Here is a 16,281-nt window from a genome sequence, read left to right on the forward strand (position 1 = left end):
GCCACTTTCATGGGACTGTGTGAGGAGCTCGCCCCTACCCTGCAGCGCAAGGACACGAGATTGAGAGCTGCCCTGCCGGTGGAGAAGTGGGTGGCTATTGCAATCTGGAAGCTGGCAACTCCAGACAGCTACCGATCGGTCGCAAACCAGTTTGGAGCGGGAAAGTCGACCGTTATAATCGTGTTGATGCAAGTTTGCAGGGCCATTAATCACATCCTGCTAAGAAGAACTGTGACTCTGGGGAATGTGCAGGACATTGTGGATGGCTTTGCACAAATGGGTTTCCCTAACTGTGGAGAGGCAATTGATGGGACTCATATTCCTATTCTGGCACCACCCCACCTAGCATCCGAGTACGTTAATCGGAAGGGGTATTTCTTTATGGTTCTCCAGGCGCAGGCTGGCCAGGAAAGGTGTACGATGCACCTATCTTTCGGAACACTGGCCTGTTCAGGAAGCTGCAGGCTGGGACTTTTTTCCAAGACTGGAAGATCACAGTAGGGGATGTCAAAATGTCCATTGTGATCCTTGGAGACCCCGCTTACCCATTAATGCCGTGGCTCATGACACCGTACACAGGGAGCTTTGACAGCAGCAAGGAACAGTTCAAATACAGGCTGAACTGGTGCCGAATGACTGTGGAGAGTGCTTTTGGCCGTTTAAAGGGGTGCTGGCGATCTCTGTATGGGAAGCTGGACTTGGGGGAAAGCAGCATACCCGTGCTTATATTCGCATGCTTTACCCTCCATAATATTTGTGAAGGGAAGAGTGAAAGATTCAGTCAGGCATGGACCTCCAAGGTTCAACGCCTAGAGGCTGAATTTGCATAGCCAGAGAGCAGGGTTACTAGAGAGGCCCAGCACAGGGCTTCAAGGATTAAGGATGCCTTGAGGGAGGAATTTGAGGCTGAAAACCAACAGTAAAGTTTGGTAGCTTGCACGGGAGTGAAGTGCAGCAGTTACAATGTTAGTAGGAATTTGTTTTTCCTAAGCTGATCTGCAATGCCTGTTTCTTTCCTAGGCTAAGGTAGCTTTACTTTCTGCAATAATAAAGACTGTTTTCAAAGCCAAGAATTCATGTACTGAAAAGAAAATAACTTTATTGACAGACACACAACATTTTGGGGGCCTAAAAGGGCAGGGGGGTGGGGTGGGAAACTGTACAGTCAGAGATTTGAATATGTCCTGTCTGGAGTGCTGTGCAATGACTGCTGCACTTCAGGATGCCTATGCTGCATGGTGATGGGGGTTGAGTGCAGAGGGTAAGGGTCGTAGTTCTCAGGGCTGGTTGGTGAACGTATAGGTATTGGAGGCAGCTGGTGGTGGTAAGAACCTGGATGCTGGGGAAGGGGGTTTGGAGTTGACGTTGGAGCACAAGGGAAAGAGCCTTGGGACGGGGGTGTGGCGCAGTAATGATCTGCCTGCATGGCTACAAGCATCTGGACAGAGTCTGCTTGGTGCGCCAGGATGCTTATCAGCTGCTTTGTGCTTTTCTTCCTGGCCGCTGTGGTTTTCTGGTGGATCCTGCTTTCCCTTTCCCTCCAGTCCTGCATTTTTTGATTCTCTCTGGCAGAGTGATCCATAACTGCTTGCAGCACGTCGTCTTTGCTTTTTCGCGGCTTCTTCCGGAGGTTTTGGAGTCTTGTGCTGTTAACACGGGCAGCCGAGAACTCAAGGTTGCTTGCGGAAAGGCAAAAAAGGCAACACTTAACAGAGGCAGCATTGTTTATATCTCAGACAGCTATTCCCACACAGTGAAGGAGTAATATTCTTCACAATAGCATAATTTTCCCATACCAAAGACAGCGCACATAACTCACAGGAGCCCCGAAATGGTGAGCAAGGAGGACTGATTGCTTCAGGGCTGTACTGTCCTCAGGGTTTCTGTGCATTGGGGAAAGCAAACAGCTGCAGGGGGCACCTACACTGAACACTCTCCCAACATTTTCCACAGTTGATCCTGGAAGATATCTTGCTGCTGCGGGTCACCTGGGAAGAGCGGGAGGGTCTTCCACAGCAATGCAGATTCTGCCCTGGGCCCTATGCAGCTTGCTTGTGTGCAGCAACGGTCCCCCCCACCCTTTGCTATTCCACATCTAGGCACGCATGCATGCATGTGGAACCCTCTCTCCTCTCCCGAAAAATTTCCATGCTGAAAATAGAACCCGCTTACCAGGAACCCGCTCCTCTGTTTGTCCTCCACCAAGTACCGGCTGCTGCAACTGGCTACCTTCCTCTTGGCTTGAGAAGAGCTCCTGGCTGCATGCCTCCAGGGACTCCAGGGTGTCTCCCCCTACCCCAGTACCCTCACTCTCGGTTTCTTCCTCCTCCTCCCCCCTCCTCCTCCTCCTCCTTCCTCTCCCCGGCTCTGAAGTGTTCATCGTGGTCCTTGGATTGGCGGTGGGGTCACCCCCAAGAATCGCGTCCAGCTCTTTGTAAAAATGGCAGGTCGTAGGAGCAGCGCCGGAGCGGTGGTTTCCCTCGCGGGCTTTGCAATAGGCACTCCGCAGCTCCTTCACTTTAACCCTGCACTGCAGCGTGTCCGGGTCATGGCCCCTTTCCAGCATGGTCCTTGATACCTGCCCAAAGGTATCGTAATTCTTACGGCTGGAATGCAGCTGGGACTGCATAGCTTCCTCCCTCCAAACACTGATGAGGTCCAGCAACTCGCCATTGCTCCATGCTGGGGCTCGTTTGGTGCGTGGAGGCATGGTCACCTGGAAAGACTCACTGACTGCACTCCACACCTGGGGAGCAAACAGGAAGGGGATTTTTAAAATTCCCGGGGCATTTAAAGGGCGGGTCACCTGAGGCCAGGGCAGCAGAGTTCGAACTGATGAGCAGAGTGGCTGAACAGGCATTCTGGGATACCTCCAAATACCTCTGGAGGCCAATAACAGCGCTTTTGGTGGCCACACTGGCAGAGCAGCGCTGGTGTCGTTATTCCCCAGGCCGAGATGGAGTACAGCCAGCACTGTAGCCAGGGAGATACAGTGCTGTATGTGCCTTGCAAGTGTGGACGGTGAGTGAGTTGCAGCACTTTAAAGCCACCACCAGCGCTGCAACTCTCCAGTGTAGCCAAGCCCCTAATATATGTGCCATTGGCCTGTTGCAGTGTTGCAAAAACAGGGCAGAGTAGAGGTCGCATTGTGGGGTGTTGTGAATCTCAACTCTTCTTTCCCCTTCTAATAACCGAGAGGACAAGAATACTTACCCAGCAAGGTCACATTCTCATAGTTCTCCTGCATGACATCTCTGTAGAGAGCTCTCTGAGTGGGGTCCAGCAGAGCCAACTCTTCTTCGCTGAAATACACAGCCACCTCCTCAAAGGCCATTGGCCCCTGAAAGAACAAGAGCCCCTCACTCAGTATCTGCTGCCTACTGACAACCCCACTGTTCACAGGGGAGGGGCCAATCACTTGGAAGCTGTGGGAGGCAGGCAGGCAGCATACTTCCACCTACATCCCATCACATGACAGCAGCCAGAAAGCATCAAGGGGAGGGGTGCTCTTTGTCTCCCTCACTCCTCCCAGCAGAGAGATGGGGCCGGCATTTTCACACTTCTCACTCACCTACTAGCCAGAGGCTGAGACAGGAGATGGAGCCCCCAGCAGGGTCCAGGGACAGCTCCCTGGTGTGAATGGCAACACCCTCCTCACTGCCAGCAGCCGGATGGGAGGGGATGGGGTGTCTTCCCTGGGCCTCACTGGTGGGTGCCCCTTTATATCTCACAGCTGCCTCTGGCCAGTAGGTTCAGGCTCCAGTACTAAAGGTTGTAAGTTTCCCAAGCCCCATCCAGCGGGGTTGTTTCCTGCTTGACTAATTAGGAAATTCCCACCCACAAACCGTAGGGGGCTGGTGCTGGGATCCAGGCAGCACAGGAAACAAATCTCGGCAGATTTATCACACCCTGTCCCCCTCCCTTCGTCCATCTTCTGACTTTCCTGCCCCCTTCCCACTTCCAGACCAGCCCCCTCAGAAGTGCCCACTGTGACGTTATTGACATGAACTGTGACCGTATAGATCACCGCTGCAACCAGGGGCCTATGGCTGCACCAGGTCTTGTACAGAGGAGGTCCAGTGGGGTCTCTATGGAAGGGTTGTAGTTTGCTGGTTATGATTATGCTGTCTGTATGTGTGTATCAATCCTGTATTTGAAGTTATGAATATTGGCTATGTACTTGTAAATCAATGTGTTTGATCCTAAGTAGCCTCAGTGAAGCATTTGGTCAGTTTCTTGAGAATGGGCACTCAGGCCTTGGCTACACTTGAGTTACAGCACAATAAAGCCATTTACAGTGCTGTAACTCACTCCCTGTCCACACTGGCAAGGCACATACAGCGCTGTATCTCCGTGGCTACAGCGCTGCAGGTACTCCACCTCCCCGAGAGGAATAACAGCTGCTGCAGAGTGGCTGAGATGCTGGTGCTCCAGTGTAAACGGGGAGTAACCTTATTACGCAGTGACTGACCTCCGGAAAAAGACGGTTACTCATCTTTGTAACTGGCTTTCTTTGAGATGCGTTGCTCATATTCATTCCAATTAGGTGTGCGCACGCCACGTGCACGTTTGTTGGAAGATTTTTACCCTGGCAACACTCGGTGGGTCAGCTGGGTCGCCCCCTGGAGTGGCCCATTATGGCACCAGATATATACCCCTGCCGATCCAACGGCCCCTCAGTTCCTTCTTGCCGGTTACTCTGACAGAGGAGAAGGAGGGTGGGTTTGGAATGGATCAGAGCAACACATCTCAAAGAACAACAGTTACAAAGGTGAGTAACCGTCTTTTCTTCTTCGAGTGCTTGCTCATATAGATTCCAATTAGGTGACTCCCAAGCCTTACCTAGGTGGTGAAGTCGGAGTGAGATGTTGCAGAATGTAAAACTGCTGAGCCAAATGCTGTATCATCTCTGCGTCACGTTACATATTGGTGCAAAAGTCCAAAGGTGTGAATCGATGACCAAGCAGCTGCCCGACATATCTCCTGGATGGGAACATGGGCCAGGAAGGCAGCAGATGAAGCTTGAGCCCGAGTAGAATGGGCAGTGGGGTGGCTAGCTGGAACACGAGTCAAATCATAGCAAGCATGGATGCAAGATGTCACCCAAGATGAAATTCGCTGGGAGGAACCGACAGGCCCTTCATCCGGTCTGACACCGCTACAAAGAGCTGAGGAGACTTTAAAAAGGGCTTTGTTCTTTCGATATAAAAAGGTGAGAGCCCTGTGGACGTCCAGGCAGTGCAGCTGTTGTTCCCAACAGGATGAGTGCAGCTTCGGGAAGAAGACTGGAAGGAAGATGTCTTGATTGACATGAAAGGCAGACACCACCTTAGGGAGGAAGGTGGGGTGTGGTCGCAGCTGTACCTTGTCCTTATGAACCACCATATACGGGGGATCCGGTGTCAGGGCCTGAAGCTCAGATACTCGCCTTGCCGAAGTAACAGCGATGAGAAAGGCCATCTTCCAGGAGAGGTACAGCAGCGAGCAGGCGGCTAGTGATTCGAAATGAGCACCCATAAGCTTGGCTAGAACCAGACTGAGGTCCCAGGTAGGGGGAGGGCGTCTAACCTGTCGGTACAAACGTTCCAAGCCCTTGAGGAACCTCAAAACCATGGGGTGAGAGAAGACTTATTGCCCATTTTTCCCTAGGTGGAAGGTGGCGATGGCTGCCAGATGCATTTTTATGGAAGAGACCGCTAAGCCGTGTTCTTTCAGGGACCAGAGGTAGTCCAGGACAGTAGGAACTGGTACCTACATGGGGACAGTGTTATGTTGAGCGCACCAGCAGGAGAAACACTTCCACTTGGCCAGATATGTCAATCTAGGCTTCCTACTGCCCAAGAATACCTGTTGGACCGAGACAGAGCAATGTAACTCGGACCGGCTTAACCATGCTGTAAGGTGAAGAGACTGCAGGTCTGGATGGTGAAGTCTGCCGAAGTCCTGAGTTGTGAGATCCGGCCAGAGTGGTAGGGGAATTGGGTCTGCCACTGAGAGGTCGAACAACATGGTGTACCAGTGCTGCCTCACCCACACTGGAGCGATCATGATCAGGTGGGTGCTGCTCCTGCGGAGCTTGAGGAGGACCCTGTGGACCAGCGGGAATGGTGGAAAGGCATAGAGTAGATGGTTCGTCCACGGTATCAGGAATGTGTCTGAGAGGGAGCCCAGGGAGTGCCCCTGGAAGGAGCAGAACACATGGCATTTCCTGTTCTTGCAAGAGGCGAAGAGGTCTATGTGGGGAAAACCCTACTTCTGGAAAACAGAATGGATGACGTCCGGATGAATTGATCACTCGTGAGACAGGAAGGATCTGCTGAGGTGATCCGCCAGAGTGTTCTGAACTCCTGGGAGAAAGGACGCTACCAGACAGATCAAGTGCAAAAGTCCCAAAGCTGAATGGGTTCCTGACAAAGGATGGAGGAGCATGCTCCGCCCTGCTCGTTTATGTAAAAACATGGCCATTGTGTTGTTCGTGAACACTGATACACAATGGCCTTGGAGATGCTCTCAAAACACCCGGCATGCTAGACGAACTGCCTTCAGCTCCCACACATTGATGTGTAAGGTTAGTTCTTGAGCTGATCAGATACCTTGAGTGTGGAGGCCCTCGAGGTGGGCACCCCAACCCACAGATGACACGTCCCTGGTTAGGGCCATTGAAGGTTGTGGTGGGTGGAATAGCATCCCTGCACAAACTAGGGTGGAAGTCAGCCACCAGGTTAGAGAGCATAAAACATTCGAGGGAATAGTGAGTATCGAGTCCAGGCTATCCCAGCACGGCCAGTATACTGAGGCAAGCCAGGTTTGAAATGGATGGAGGTGCAGCCTGGCATGTTTGGTCACGAAGGTGGAGGCGGCCATGTGACCAAGTAGGCTGAGACAAGCGCGAGCCAAAGTTGTCAGGAAGGTTTGGAGGCTTTGAATAATTGTAGCCATCGCCTGAAAACAAGGCTGAGGCAGGCAGGCTTTGGCCAGAGTGGAGTCCAGAATCGCACCGATGAAGTCTGTTCTCTGCATGGGTATCAGAGTAGACTTCTCTATGTTGTCCATCAGGCCTAGGCTCCTGAAGAGGTCTTTGACAATGTACAGGTGATCCCTCACTTATGACTCAGAGGTCCCTCGAACGAGCTAATCGTCGAGATACAAGTAAACGTGCACCCGACAATGCTGGAGGGAGGCGGCGACTACGGCCATGCATTTTGTGAATACTCGCGGAGCCGTGGAAAGGCCAAATGGAAGGACCGTGAACTGAAAATGTTGATGGTTGACCACAAAACGGAGGTACCGTCTGTGTGGTGGGTAAATTGCGATGTGGAAATACATGTCCTTCATATTGAGGGCAGCATCCCAGTCTCTGGGATCCAAAGATGGGAAAATGGTCCCCAGGGATACCACGTGGAACTTTAACTTTATCATGAATTTGTTGAGTTCTCGCAGGTCTAGGATCAGTCGTAGACCTCCCTTTGCCTTGGGGATTAGGAAGTATCAGAAATAAAACCCCTTGCCCCTCAAGTCTTTTGGTAACTCCTTTAGGGCTCCAATGGTTAGGAGCGACTGGACCTCTTGTAAGAGGAATTGCTCGTGAGAGGGGTCCCTGAAGAGGGACGAGGAGGGAGGGTGGGAAGGTGGGGTTGAAACAAATTGAAGATGGTATCCCAACTCCATCCTGCGCAGGACCCAACGATCTGAAGTTAGGTGGGACCACACAGGGAGGAAATGGGAGAGGCGGTTGTAAAAGAAAGGAGAAGGATCAGGGAAAACAACTGGTGGGCCGTCCTCGGGCATCCCATCAAAAGTTCTGTTTGGGCCCTGCCGGTGGTTTGGGAGGGGGCTGATTTTGCCCCCCTTGGGGGCAAGACTGCCTCCATCGATTCCCTCGGCCACGCCTTCTGCTGAAGTCCTGTCGTGGCCTAGGCAAGGAGTAAGTACGGTGAGGCTGGGGCCGGAAGGTCCTGCGTTGGGTCACTGGTGTGTGCATCTCCAGCAAGCGCATTATTATGTGATTATCCTTCAGACTTCGTAATCTGGGATCAGTCTTGTCTGAGAAGAGCCCCTGGCCTTCAAAGGGCAAGTCCTGAATAGTTTTTGTAATTCAGGAGGAAGGCCTGATACCTGGAGCCAGGAGATATGCCTCATCGTCACTCCTGATGCCAAAGTCCTCGCCGCAGAGTCCATTATGTCCAGAGAAGCTTGGAGAGAGGTTCTCGCCACCTTGTTACCCTCCTCAAGCAGGGACGCAAATTCCTGGTGGGAATCCTGGGGAAGAAGCTCCATAAACTTCCCCAAGGACATCCATGTGTTATAGTTATACCTACTTAGGAGGACTTGCTGGTTTGCCACCGTAAGTTGAAGGCCCCCGACAGAATATATTTGGCGGCCTAGGAGGTCCATGTGCCTAGCCTCCTTGAACTTAGGAGCAGGAGCTTGCTGGCCATGATGCTCCCTCTCGTTTACCGATTGAACTACTAGGGAGCAAGGAAGTGGGTGTACGTAGAGATACTCATACTCCTTGGAGGGTACCATGTATTTTCTCTCTACTCCCCTGGCTGTGGGGGGGATCGAGGCTGGGGATTGCCAAATGGTGTCTACATTTGCTTGAATAGTGTGGATAACGGCAGGGCCACTCTAGTAGGTACGTCTGCAGATAGGATGTCCACTACAGGGTCCTCTATTTCGGGGACCTCCTCCATTTGCAGATTCATATTCTGCACCACCCGTCTCAAGAGATCTTGATGTGTCCTTAGATCAACTGGGGGAGGGTTGGAGGAGGATGTTCCTGCCACAGCCTCGTCTGGCAAGGAGGAAGAGGAGAGGCTAGGGACAAGAGGGTCCTGAGGGGGCTCTTGTTCTTGAGGAGCGGCATCAGACTCAGGTGGGACCTGGGTGTCTGCAGGGGGTACTGAAGCCTCATCCGTACCCGGGGGGGGGTGGGGGGCGGCTTATGGTTGCCTCTAGTGTCCGGTGTTCTGACGGGGCACACCGTGGTGCAACTGAGGGAACACCTTGGGCTTGGTGGTACGCCCACAGTGTCCAGAAAGACCACTGATGGGGTCCTTGCTCGTGGCTCTGGTTCTCAGGAAAGTATGGCTGGGGACATCCGAGTCACGATCCTATGGACAGGAAATGCTACCAGCCTGTGATGACACTGAGGTGTGTCTCGACGGCCAAAGTGGTGCTGATAGACTCTGAGAGGGAGAAACATCTCGGGGTTGGTCTTTCCGGGGACGGTATTGGGAGCTGTAACGGTATAGCGAGGGAGACCGGGACCTATGACCGAAGCAGTGCCGGGAGGTCGACCAGGATCTCGAGTCTCTTCGCCTGCAGCAGCTGCGAGATGCGCGGTGCCGTGAAAGGTGCTGGGAGTCGGATAAGTATCATGAGTATCTGGCAGGTGAACGGGAGGCCGAGCAGTGCTGCGAGTACGACCAGTACCGCGATGGAGAGCGGTGCCAGGACTGCTATTTGCGTTGGGACTGGGATCGGCGGCGTGACCAAGATCGGCGGCATGACCAAGATCTTGAACAATGCCTCTCAGCGGCTCCCATGGAGGGCGGCCTCAGCAAGGCAGGCTTGCCAATAGATTGGATGACCCACACCGGCGGTGCTCGGGGTTGAGGGGATCGCGATAATGGAGACCGCGCTAAATCCCGTGCCGTAGAGAAGGCCTCCGGCATGGATGGGAGAGCAAGCTCGACCACCGCGTGAGCCGGGGAGATTTTGAGCACCGGACTCAATAGCCCTTGTGGGACCGGAATCAACAGTGCCGCACCCTGTGGTGCCACACTCGGTGGTGCCGTGGCAGATAACGGTGCCGGGCGATCCGTCGTCAACAGGCGCTCCTTCTGTGTGCCAAAGCAGCCTGAGAGCTGTGTTGCTTCCTGGGCCGCAGGGACAGGGAGCGGTGCCTAGCAGACGTCGGTGCCAGTGACGGTCGGTGCCGTGGCTCCTTTGTGGTACCGGAGTGGTCCAGAGCCGAAGGTGTGCTCCTCATAGATGCAGGCTGTTGAGCACTTGGCACCGACGTTGCAGGGCTAAGAGCCGCCTCCACGAGGAGCTGTTTCAGTCGAAAGTCCCACTCCTTCTTCGTCCTCAGTTTAAATGACTTACAGATGCAGCATTTTTCAGGAAGGCGGGATTGCACTAGGCACTTGAGGCAGCAGCCGTGGGGATCCCCTATTGACATCGGCTTTTGGCACGCCGAGCACGGTTTGAATCCCGGTGTCCTGGGCATGAGCCCGGCATCGGGGTGGAGGAAAGGGGCTAATCCTCAATCCCCCCTCAACTATATACACTAACTATATATACACAACAACTAACACTAACTACAACTGTAAAAACTCCAACTATAAAGACAATTAACAGTAAAGAACGAGTAAGCTAGGGAAGTGGAGATCAGCAAAGCTGCACTCCACAGTTCCAACGACCATCATGGGTGGTAAGAAGGAACTGAGGGGCCGTTGGGTTGGCACAGGTATATATCCAGTGCCATAATGGCGCCACTCCAGGGGGTGACCCAGCCGACCCACTGAGTGTTGCTAGGGTAAAAATCTTCCAATGAACGTGCACGTGGCACACACATCTGTAGTAAGTGAAGGCCCTGATAAAGGCCCAATATGAGGCCTGAGACCTGAGCTAAAGTAATGGTCAAGACTTTGCTAACATAAAGCAAAGTTAAGCTGTGAGCCAGAGGCAGGCTCTGCTCACAGAAGCTGGTAAGGAAAGGGCTAAAAGGTACTGAACACTAGAGATCAGAACATTCACGTACTTGCACATTCCACACAGATAACAAGGAACAGACTGACCCATCCCAATGAGGGGGGCAAAAGGGTAATATGATGGATAGAGTTGTGTTGTTCAAACCAACATGTACAAGGTGAGAGGTGGCACCTTACTACTTAGAGGGGTTGCACCTCAATACGTCAGAAGTGATGTGTAACTTGTTTGTACCTGTGTATAAGAATGCATCCCTGAGACGGTGTCTTTGTCCGGCCGAGGGGGCAGTGGAAAGTCCCGCCACTGACTGAGCCAAGTCCATTGATCGTGGGCACATATTAGTAGTATGCCCTGTAGAGTAACAATCTAGGGGGAACTATCGTTGTGTCCAATACGGTAATAAACCTGGCCGACGTGCCTTCGTACCTTACTAGACTCTGTGGTCATTGGGGGTTCCCTTTGGGTCTGCTGTGTCAGCTATTTGTGCAGAGCTGGGGCAGCACAAGAGGGAACACACGCATGCAGCCGAGTGATACCAACAAGGAGAGAGCAGAGCAGAGCACCACACCAGTAGCATCTGACAACACCTCTGACAACAACACCTAATTGGTATCGATATGAGCAAGCACTCGAAGAAGAACTCCCCATAATCCTTTTAGGTGAAGGTTCCTCTCCTTGTCTTGTTGTGATGCCTCTCTTTGTTTTGTTGTGAACTCCGGGCTCCGGGAGCTGCTTAACAAAAAACCAAACACAGCTACTGTTTGCTGTGAATGAGTAGAGGGAGGCAGGGGGGCTCCCTTTGGAACACCCACAGCTAATGTTTGCTTGAGGAGAGAGGCGGCGTGTGGGGGGAAGGGGGGGAGGTCCATTTTGGCGAGCGGCTGCTTCTCTGGTCTGTGAGAAAAAAAAAAACCCGCTGCTGTTTGCTTTCAGTGAGTGAGGGGTGGGGGTGGGGGGTCGGAACTTGCAAGGCAGAGTGCTGACATTCTCAGCACTCCAAAAACCCACTCACTCTCTCTCCACGCTCCCTGTCACACTCCACCCCACCCCACCCCCCTTTTGAAAAGCATGCTGCAGCCACTTGAATGCTGGGATAGCTGCCCATAATGCACCACTCCCAATGCCGCTGCACATGCTGCAAATGTGGCCACATCAGTGCGCTGTCAGCTGTCCATGTGGACAGACTGCCACGCTTTCCCTACTCAGCTGTACAAAGGCAGGTTTAACTCCCAGCACGGTACTGCTGCAAGTGTAGCCATACCCTGAGCATCTGTGTGATAAGTAACTCTGGCCCAGCAGCTCTGACTTCAGCAGCCTGCCTCTCACACCCCAAGCACATTCTGGTTTGGGGGGAGTAGGCTCAGTGTTTGAAGAGAAGGGCAGGGGTAGGAATCTTCTGTTCATTATGCTGGACCTAACCCCCCATTTTACTTGAGCAAATACGAGCTATTTGACACTGTGCAATACTGTTCCTGTGCTCTGTTCCCAAAGCGTTCTGAAGCAGGGGGGAGGGGAGGGTCCTCTGTGTCACTGGCATATTGGGGTGATACTGAAACAGGACAAAGTAGAGATATCATTGCGAGGCTGGCATGAAACTTCACTCTTAATTTCCCCTACCAAGAAGGGAGAGGATTGAAATCCTTACCCAGTGAGGTCACATTCTCATGGTTCTGCTGCATGATGTCTCTGCAGAGAGCTCTCTGGGCAGGGTCCAGCAGAGCCCACTCTTCCCCGGTGAAATACACAGCCACTTCCTCAAAGGTCACTGGCCTCTGAAAGAGCAAGAGTCCAACACTCAGTACCTTTTGCCCCACTCACAGCCTCACTATTTGTGGGGTAGAGGAGCCCATCAAAGGGAAGCTCTGGGTGGATTGCAGTCAACAGAGTCCAACCCCCACCCTGTTCAGAGCATCCAGGAAACACCAGGGCAGTTGTCAGCAACCTTTCAGAAGTGCTGTGCTGAGTCTTCATTTATTCACTCTGATTTAAGGTTTTGAGTGCTGGTAATACATTTTAATGTTTTCGGGAGGTCTCTTTCTATAAGTCTATAATATATAACTAAACTATTGTTGTATGTAAAGTAAATAAGGTTTTAAAAATGTTTAAGCAGCTTCATTTAAAATTAAATAAAAATGCAGAGCATCCCGGACCGGTGGCCAGGACCCAGGCAGTGTGAGTGCCACTGAAAATCAGCTCACGTGTCACCTTCAGCACACGTACCATAGGCTGCCTATCCCTGCATCAGGATGAGGGGACAAAGCGAGAGCTCCTTGTCTCTCCCAGCAGACCCATCACATACCTACTAGCCACAGACTGATAGAGGAGAGGGAGGCCATAGCCAGATCAGAGGAGAGCTCCCTAGTAGGAAGCCCAACACCATCCCCATTGCGAGGAGCTCGATATGAGGAGAGGAATCTCCCCTAAGCCTGACTCGTCGGTGCCCTCTTCATATCTCACAGCAGCTGCTGTTAGTCGGGTCAGGCTCCAGCACTACGAGTATGGTCAGTTTTCCTAGCAAAGTCTAGGTGGGTTATTTTCTGTTTAACAAATTAGGGCATTTCCACTTCCAAACCTTATGAGTCTGTTCCTAGAATCTAGGCTCCTTAATAAACAACTCCCAGCAGGTTTGCCACACTCTGTCTTCCTCCCTTTCTCCACCCTGTGCATTTCCTGCCCAGCTCCAATCTCCAAACCAGACTGTGCAAACCTTCCTATTTCCGGTGTATTTGCTGTTTCTCCTTCCTGCAGAAACCCACCAGCAACCCTCTGATAATCCCTACCTGAACAGGCTCCTCTGGAGCCATTTCTCTTCCCTCTCCCATGGGAGGATGGGATGAGCTGGAGCGAAACATGGACGTCATTCTGCAGCCTGGGAGGGTGAAAAGGGCAGTTGTGGAGGTTTCAGAACAGGTTTTAGTTAATTTCACATCACGATTCCCCCAGGCCCTTTCCCTCCAGACAGACATCCTAGACTCTGCCGTGCTGGGAACATGCTTGATCTCTTCATTACAGTGTAGACCTGGCCCCTCCTGCCAGGCTAAGCCCACAGACACATTTTTAAACTCCCTTCTCCCTCCTCTCACCCCGTAACAAAGTCTCTGAACACAAGGCTAGAAAAGAGCAGAACCAAAGGAGCCACTGTGGGGGATTCCCTTGGACACTGGCCCCAGGTAGGGAGAATATGGAGTCAGGAACTGGCTTTTCCTCTGTCTGAGCCTTTTCTTGTTCACTGGAAAGCGGTTCTGCCCAGGGATGCTGCAATACCTGTGTCTGGTGGACTAGAGAGCTGGAAATCTCTCCCCCCACTCATTTCTCCCACTGCCCCTTTCAGTCTCTCCTTCCCCTGTCCTCTCTCCCTGCTCCTCTGGCTGGGAAATTCCCATTCCTGGGGGCTTTGCTCTCTCATGGCTGGATTTTCTCTTGGCAATTGCTAATGGGAGGAGAAGCTGTTTGTATAGAGTCACTTTCTTGCTAGTCCCCAGCACTTTCCCTGAGGTTTTTCAGTTACCTGGAGTCTGTGGTAGAATTCGTATTAACAAGGCCCAGAGCTGCCCCAAGGGGCTAGTACAAACTGGAAAAGGTCATCACCTGGGCTGGGCAGAGAAGTAGCTTTAATTAAGGTCACATCTCAGCACAGAACTCCTGCTGGGGGAGCAGCAGCTACTAAGCCTGGTCTCCCAGATTACAATGGAGGCTGCAGCATCTGACCCAGGAAGCTGAATCTCAATATCCTGAGCAGAGAAGGACAGAGTGTTTGAGCAGCTTTCCTCCTTTAGCTCTCTGGGGAGAGCAGCTAATGAGAGACCCTCCTCACAGTGAGAATTACTGATCTCATTTGCCCCACTGTCCATCTGGAGTCACTCCTTGTCTTTCTATGCAGCAACTGTGAGGCCTGGTCCACACTACAGCGGTAAATCGATTTAAACAGTGTTAAATTGATTTAACGCTGTACCCGTCCACACTACAAGGCACTTTAAATCGATTTCAAGGGCTCTTAAAATTGATTTATGTACTCCTCCCCAACGAGAGGAGTAACCATAAAATCGATATTACTATATTGATTTAGGGTTAGTGTGGATGGAAATCGAAGTTATTGGTCTCATTCTTTTACTGAGCTACCCAGAGTGCACCGCTCCGGAAATCAATGGTAGCCTAGGACCATGGATGCACACCACCGAATTAATGTGCCCTAGTGTGGACGCATAAAATCGATTTTATAAAACCGGTTTTAATAATTTCAATTTTATGCTGTAGCGTAGACGTGGCCTGATTAACAATGTTCTCAATGAAACCAGATTTCAGAAAGAATGAGTCCAGAATGCTGTGGAAGAGACCATCGTGTGCCAGTGCTGACCCCCTTCTCACCTCCCTCACCCCCTAGACCTAGGAAAAGGACTTCAGGGGATGGGGCATGAATATTCCCTATGGGGACCGGAAATTCCTGCAGTTTTCAAGGGGGAGAAAAGAAAAATCTGTGATTTCACCTCACAGTGTTTGATAAGTGGATAGAAAGTTATAGGGTGAGTGGGCCTGGCTGGGGGCTGTCTGGCAGTGCTTGGAGCCAGGATTCTGGCACAAGCTGATCTCAGGGAGCAGAATCATGGTTAGTAGCAGTCCCCAGACACCTCCCAGTACCTGGAGCCCAGAGCTCACAGCCAGGGGTTCCAGATACCCCCACAACCCCATTCAGGGTCCCGCCAGATCTTCCCTGGCACCCAGTCCCCAGAGTCCCTGGCCAGGGACCTCAGATACCCCCCAGAGCCCCCACCAGCCACAATGAGAGCTGGACACTGGTGAAATGGAGAGAAAATGGGGCATAATTGGGGGAGGGGAACAGGGAACTTCTAAGGGATTTGGGGGTGGGGGGTCACCCTGGATGTTGTTCGCTGCTCCCTAGAGAGAAAGGGGATGGGGGAGGCCTCCATGGGAGGGGGCAGCGATAAATCCGAGGGGATCTCAGCTCCCCCTTCTCTCTACGCTCCTCGGGGGTCACCGGCTCTTCCTCCCCCCAACCATGTCCAGGCTGCAAGCACACTTTCCACCCGCCCCTTTCCCAGGTCTCCCCGCGGGACCCCCCGCTCGGTTTCACCACCTCCCGGCGCCCCATGCAGGGACCCCAGTGGGGCCGGTCCCCCCCGTCGGGCCCCAGGGGACGCTGGGCTCAGGCAGGGACAGCAGCTCCGAGCCATCCGCGGGCACAGCCCCATAGAGCAGATCTCGGCGCTGCGAGATGCCGGGTCCCTGCCTCCTTCCCCATCTCGACCACTAGGGCAGAGTCACCATCCTGCCCCGCCCCCCCGACTCGCTCCAGTACCTAGAGGCTGCAGCTCCGCAGCGGGGGCGGAGCCTGGGCTGCGCACGGGGCGGTTAATGAAGGTCTCTCCCGCCGCCATCTGCGCATGCCCAGTGCTCCAAGGTTACAAACCCTTCTCCGGCCCGGGAGAGGCTCCAACGGCCCCGCACGGGCCAGGCAGAATCGCAGCGCCTCGCGCGCATTCGCGCTCCAGCTCCGCCTCCCTCGCTGACATCACTTCCGCTGCGGGGAGAGCTCGGAACTACATCTCC

The 16,281-nt window shown here is 52.8% G+C and overlaps 2 protein-coding genes across 9 annotated transcripts in view; one reads left to right on the plus strand and one right to left on the minus strand.

The window, feature by feature from the left end:
- Positions 1-16,281, plus strand: part of LOC115637192 (zinc finger protein 436-like) — a 346,365-nt gene that overhangs the window by 170,529 nt on the left and 159,555 nt on the right. The gene's annotated exons all lie outside the window — the stretch shown is intronic.
- On the minus strand, positions 2,705-16,244 carry LOC115637191 (zinc finger protein 485-like). 8 transcript variants are annotated; one of them, XR_003997196.1, is made up of 5 exons: positions 16,031-16,244; positions 14,225-14,447; positions 13,497-13,585; positions 12,362-12,488; positions 3,300-3,340 (listed from the first exon to the last, which is right to left on the minus strand). XR_003997196.1 is itself a non-coding variant. In XM_030538200.1 (4 exons), the coding sequence occupies exons 1-4, from the start codon at positions 16,107-16,109 to the stop codon at positions 11,531-11,533; spliced, it is 375 nt and encodes a 124-aa protein (XP_030394060.1). In that variant the 5' UTR covers positions 16,110-16,241; the 3' UTR covers positions 11,521-11,530. The 8 variants fall into 8 exon arrangements, 4 of the variants coding, with proteins under 4 accessions (XP_030394061.1, XP_030394062.1, XP_030394060.1 ...); XR_003997199.1 differs by having other exon boundaries at positions 14,305-14,447; positions 16,031-16,243; XR_003997198.1 differs by having other exon boundaries at positions 14,225-14,304; positions 16,031-16,240.

Source organism: Gopherus evgoodei, chromosome 19, assembly GCF_007399415.2.
Source record: "Gopherus evgoodei ecotype Sinaloan lineage chromosome 19, rGopEvg1_v1.p, whole genome shotgun sequence".
Taxonomy (NCBI): Eukaryota; Metazoa; Chordata; order Testudines; family Testudinidae; genus Gopherus; species Gopherus evgoodei.

What these genes read in the sequence shown, in the direction of transcription:
- LOC115637191 (XM_030538199.1), bottom strand. Translation starts at nt 13,682, where the DNA reads ATGTCTGTCTGGAGGGAAAGGGCCTGGGGGAATCGTGATGTGAAATTA. An exon ending in CTCCAGAGGAGCCTGTTCAG is followed by an intron (nt 12,489 to 13,496) that starts GTAGGGATTATC and finishes TTGCTCTTTCAG; the next exon opens with AGGCCAGTGACCTTTGAGGA. An exon ending in TGAGAATGTGACCTCACTGG is followed by an intron (nt 11,611 to 12,361) that starts GTAAGGATTTCA and finishes TTTTTCTCACAG; the next exon opens with ACCAGAGAAGCAGCCGCTCG.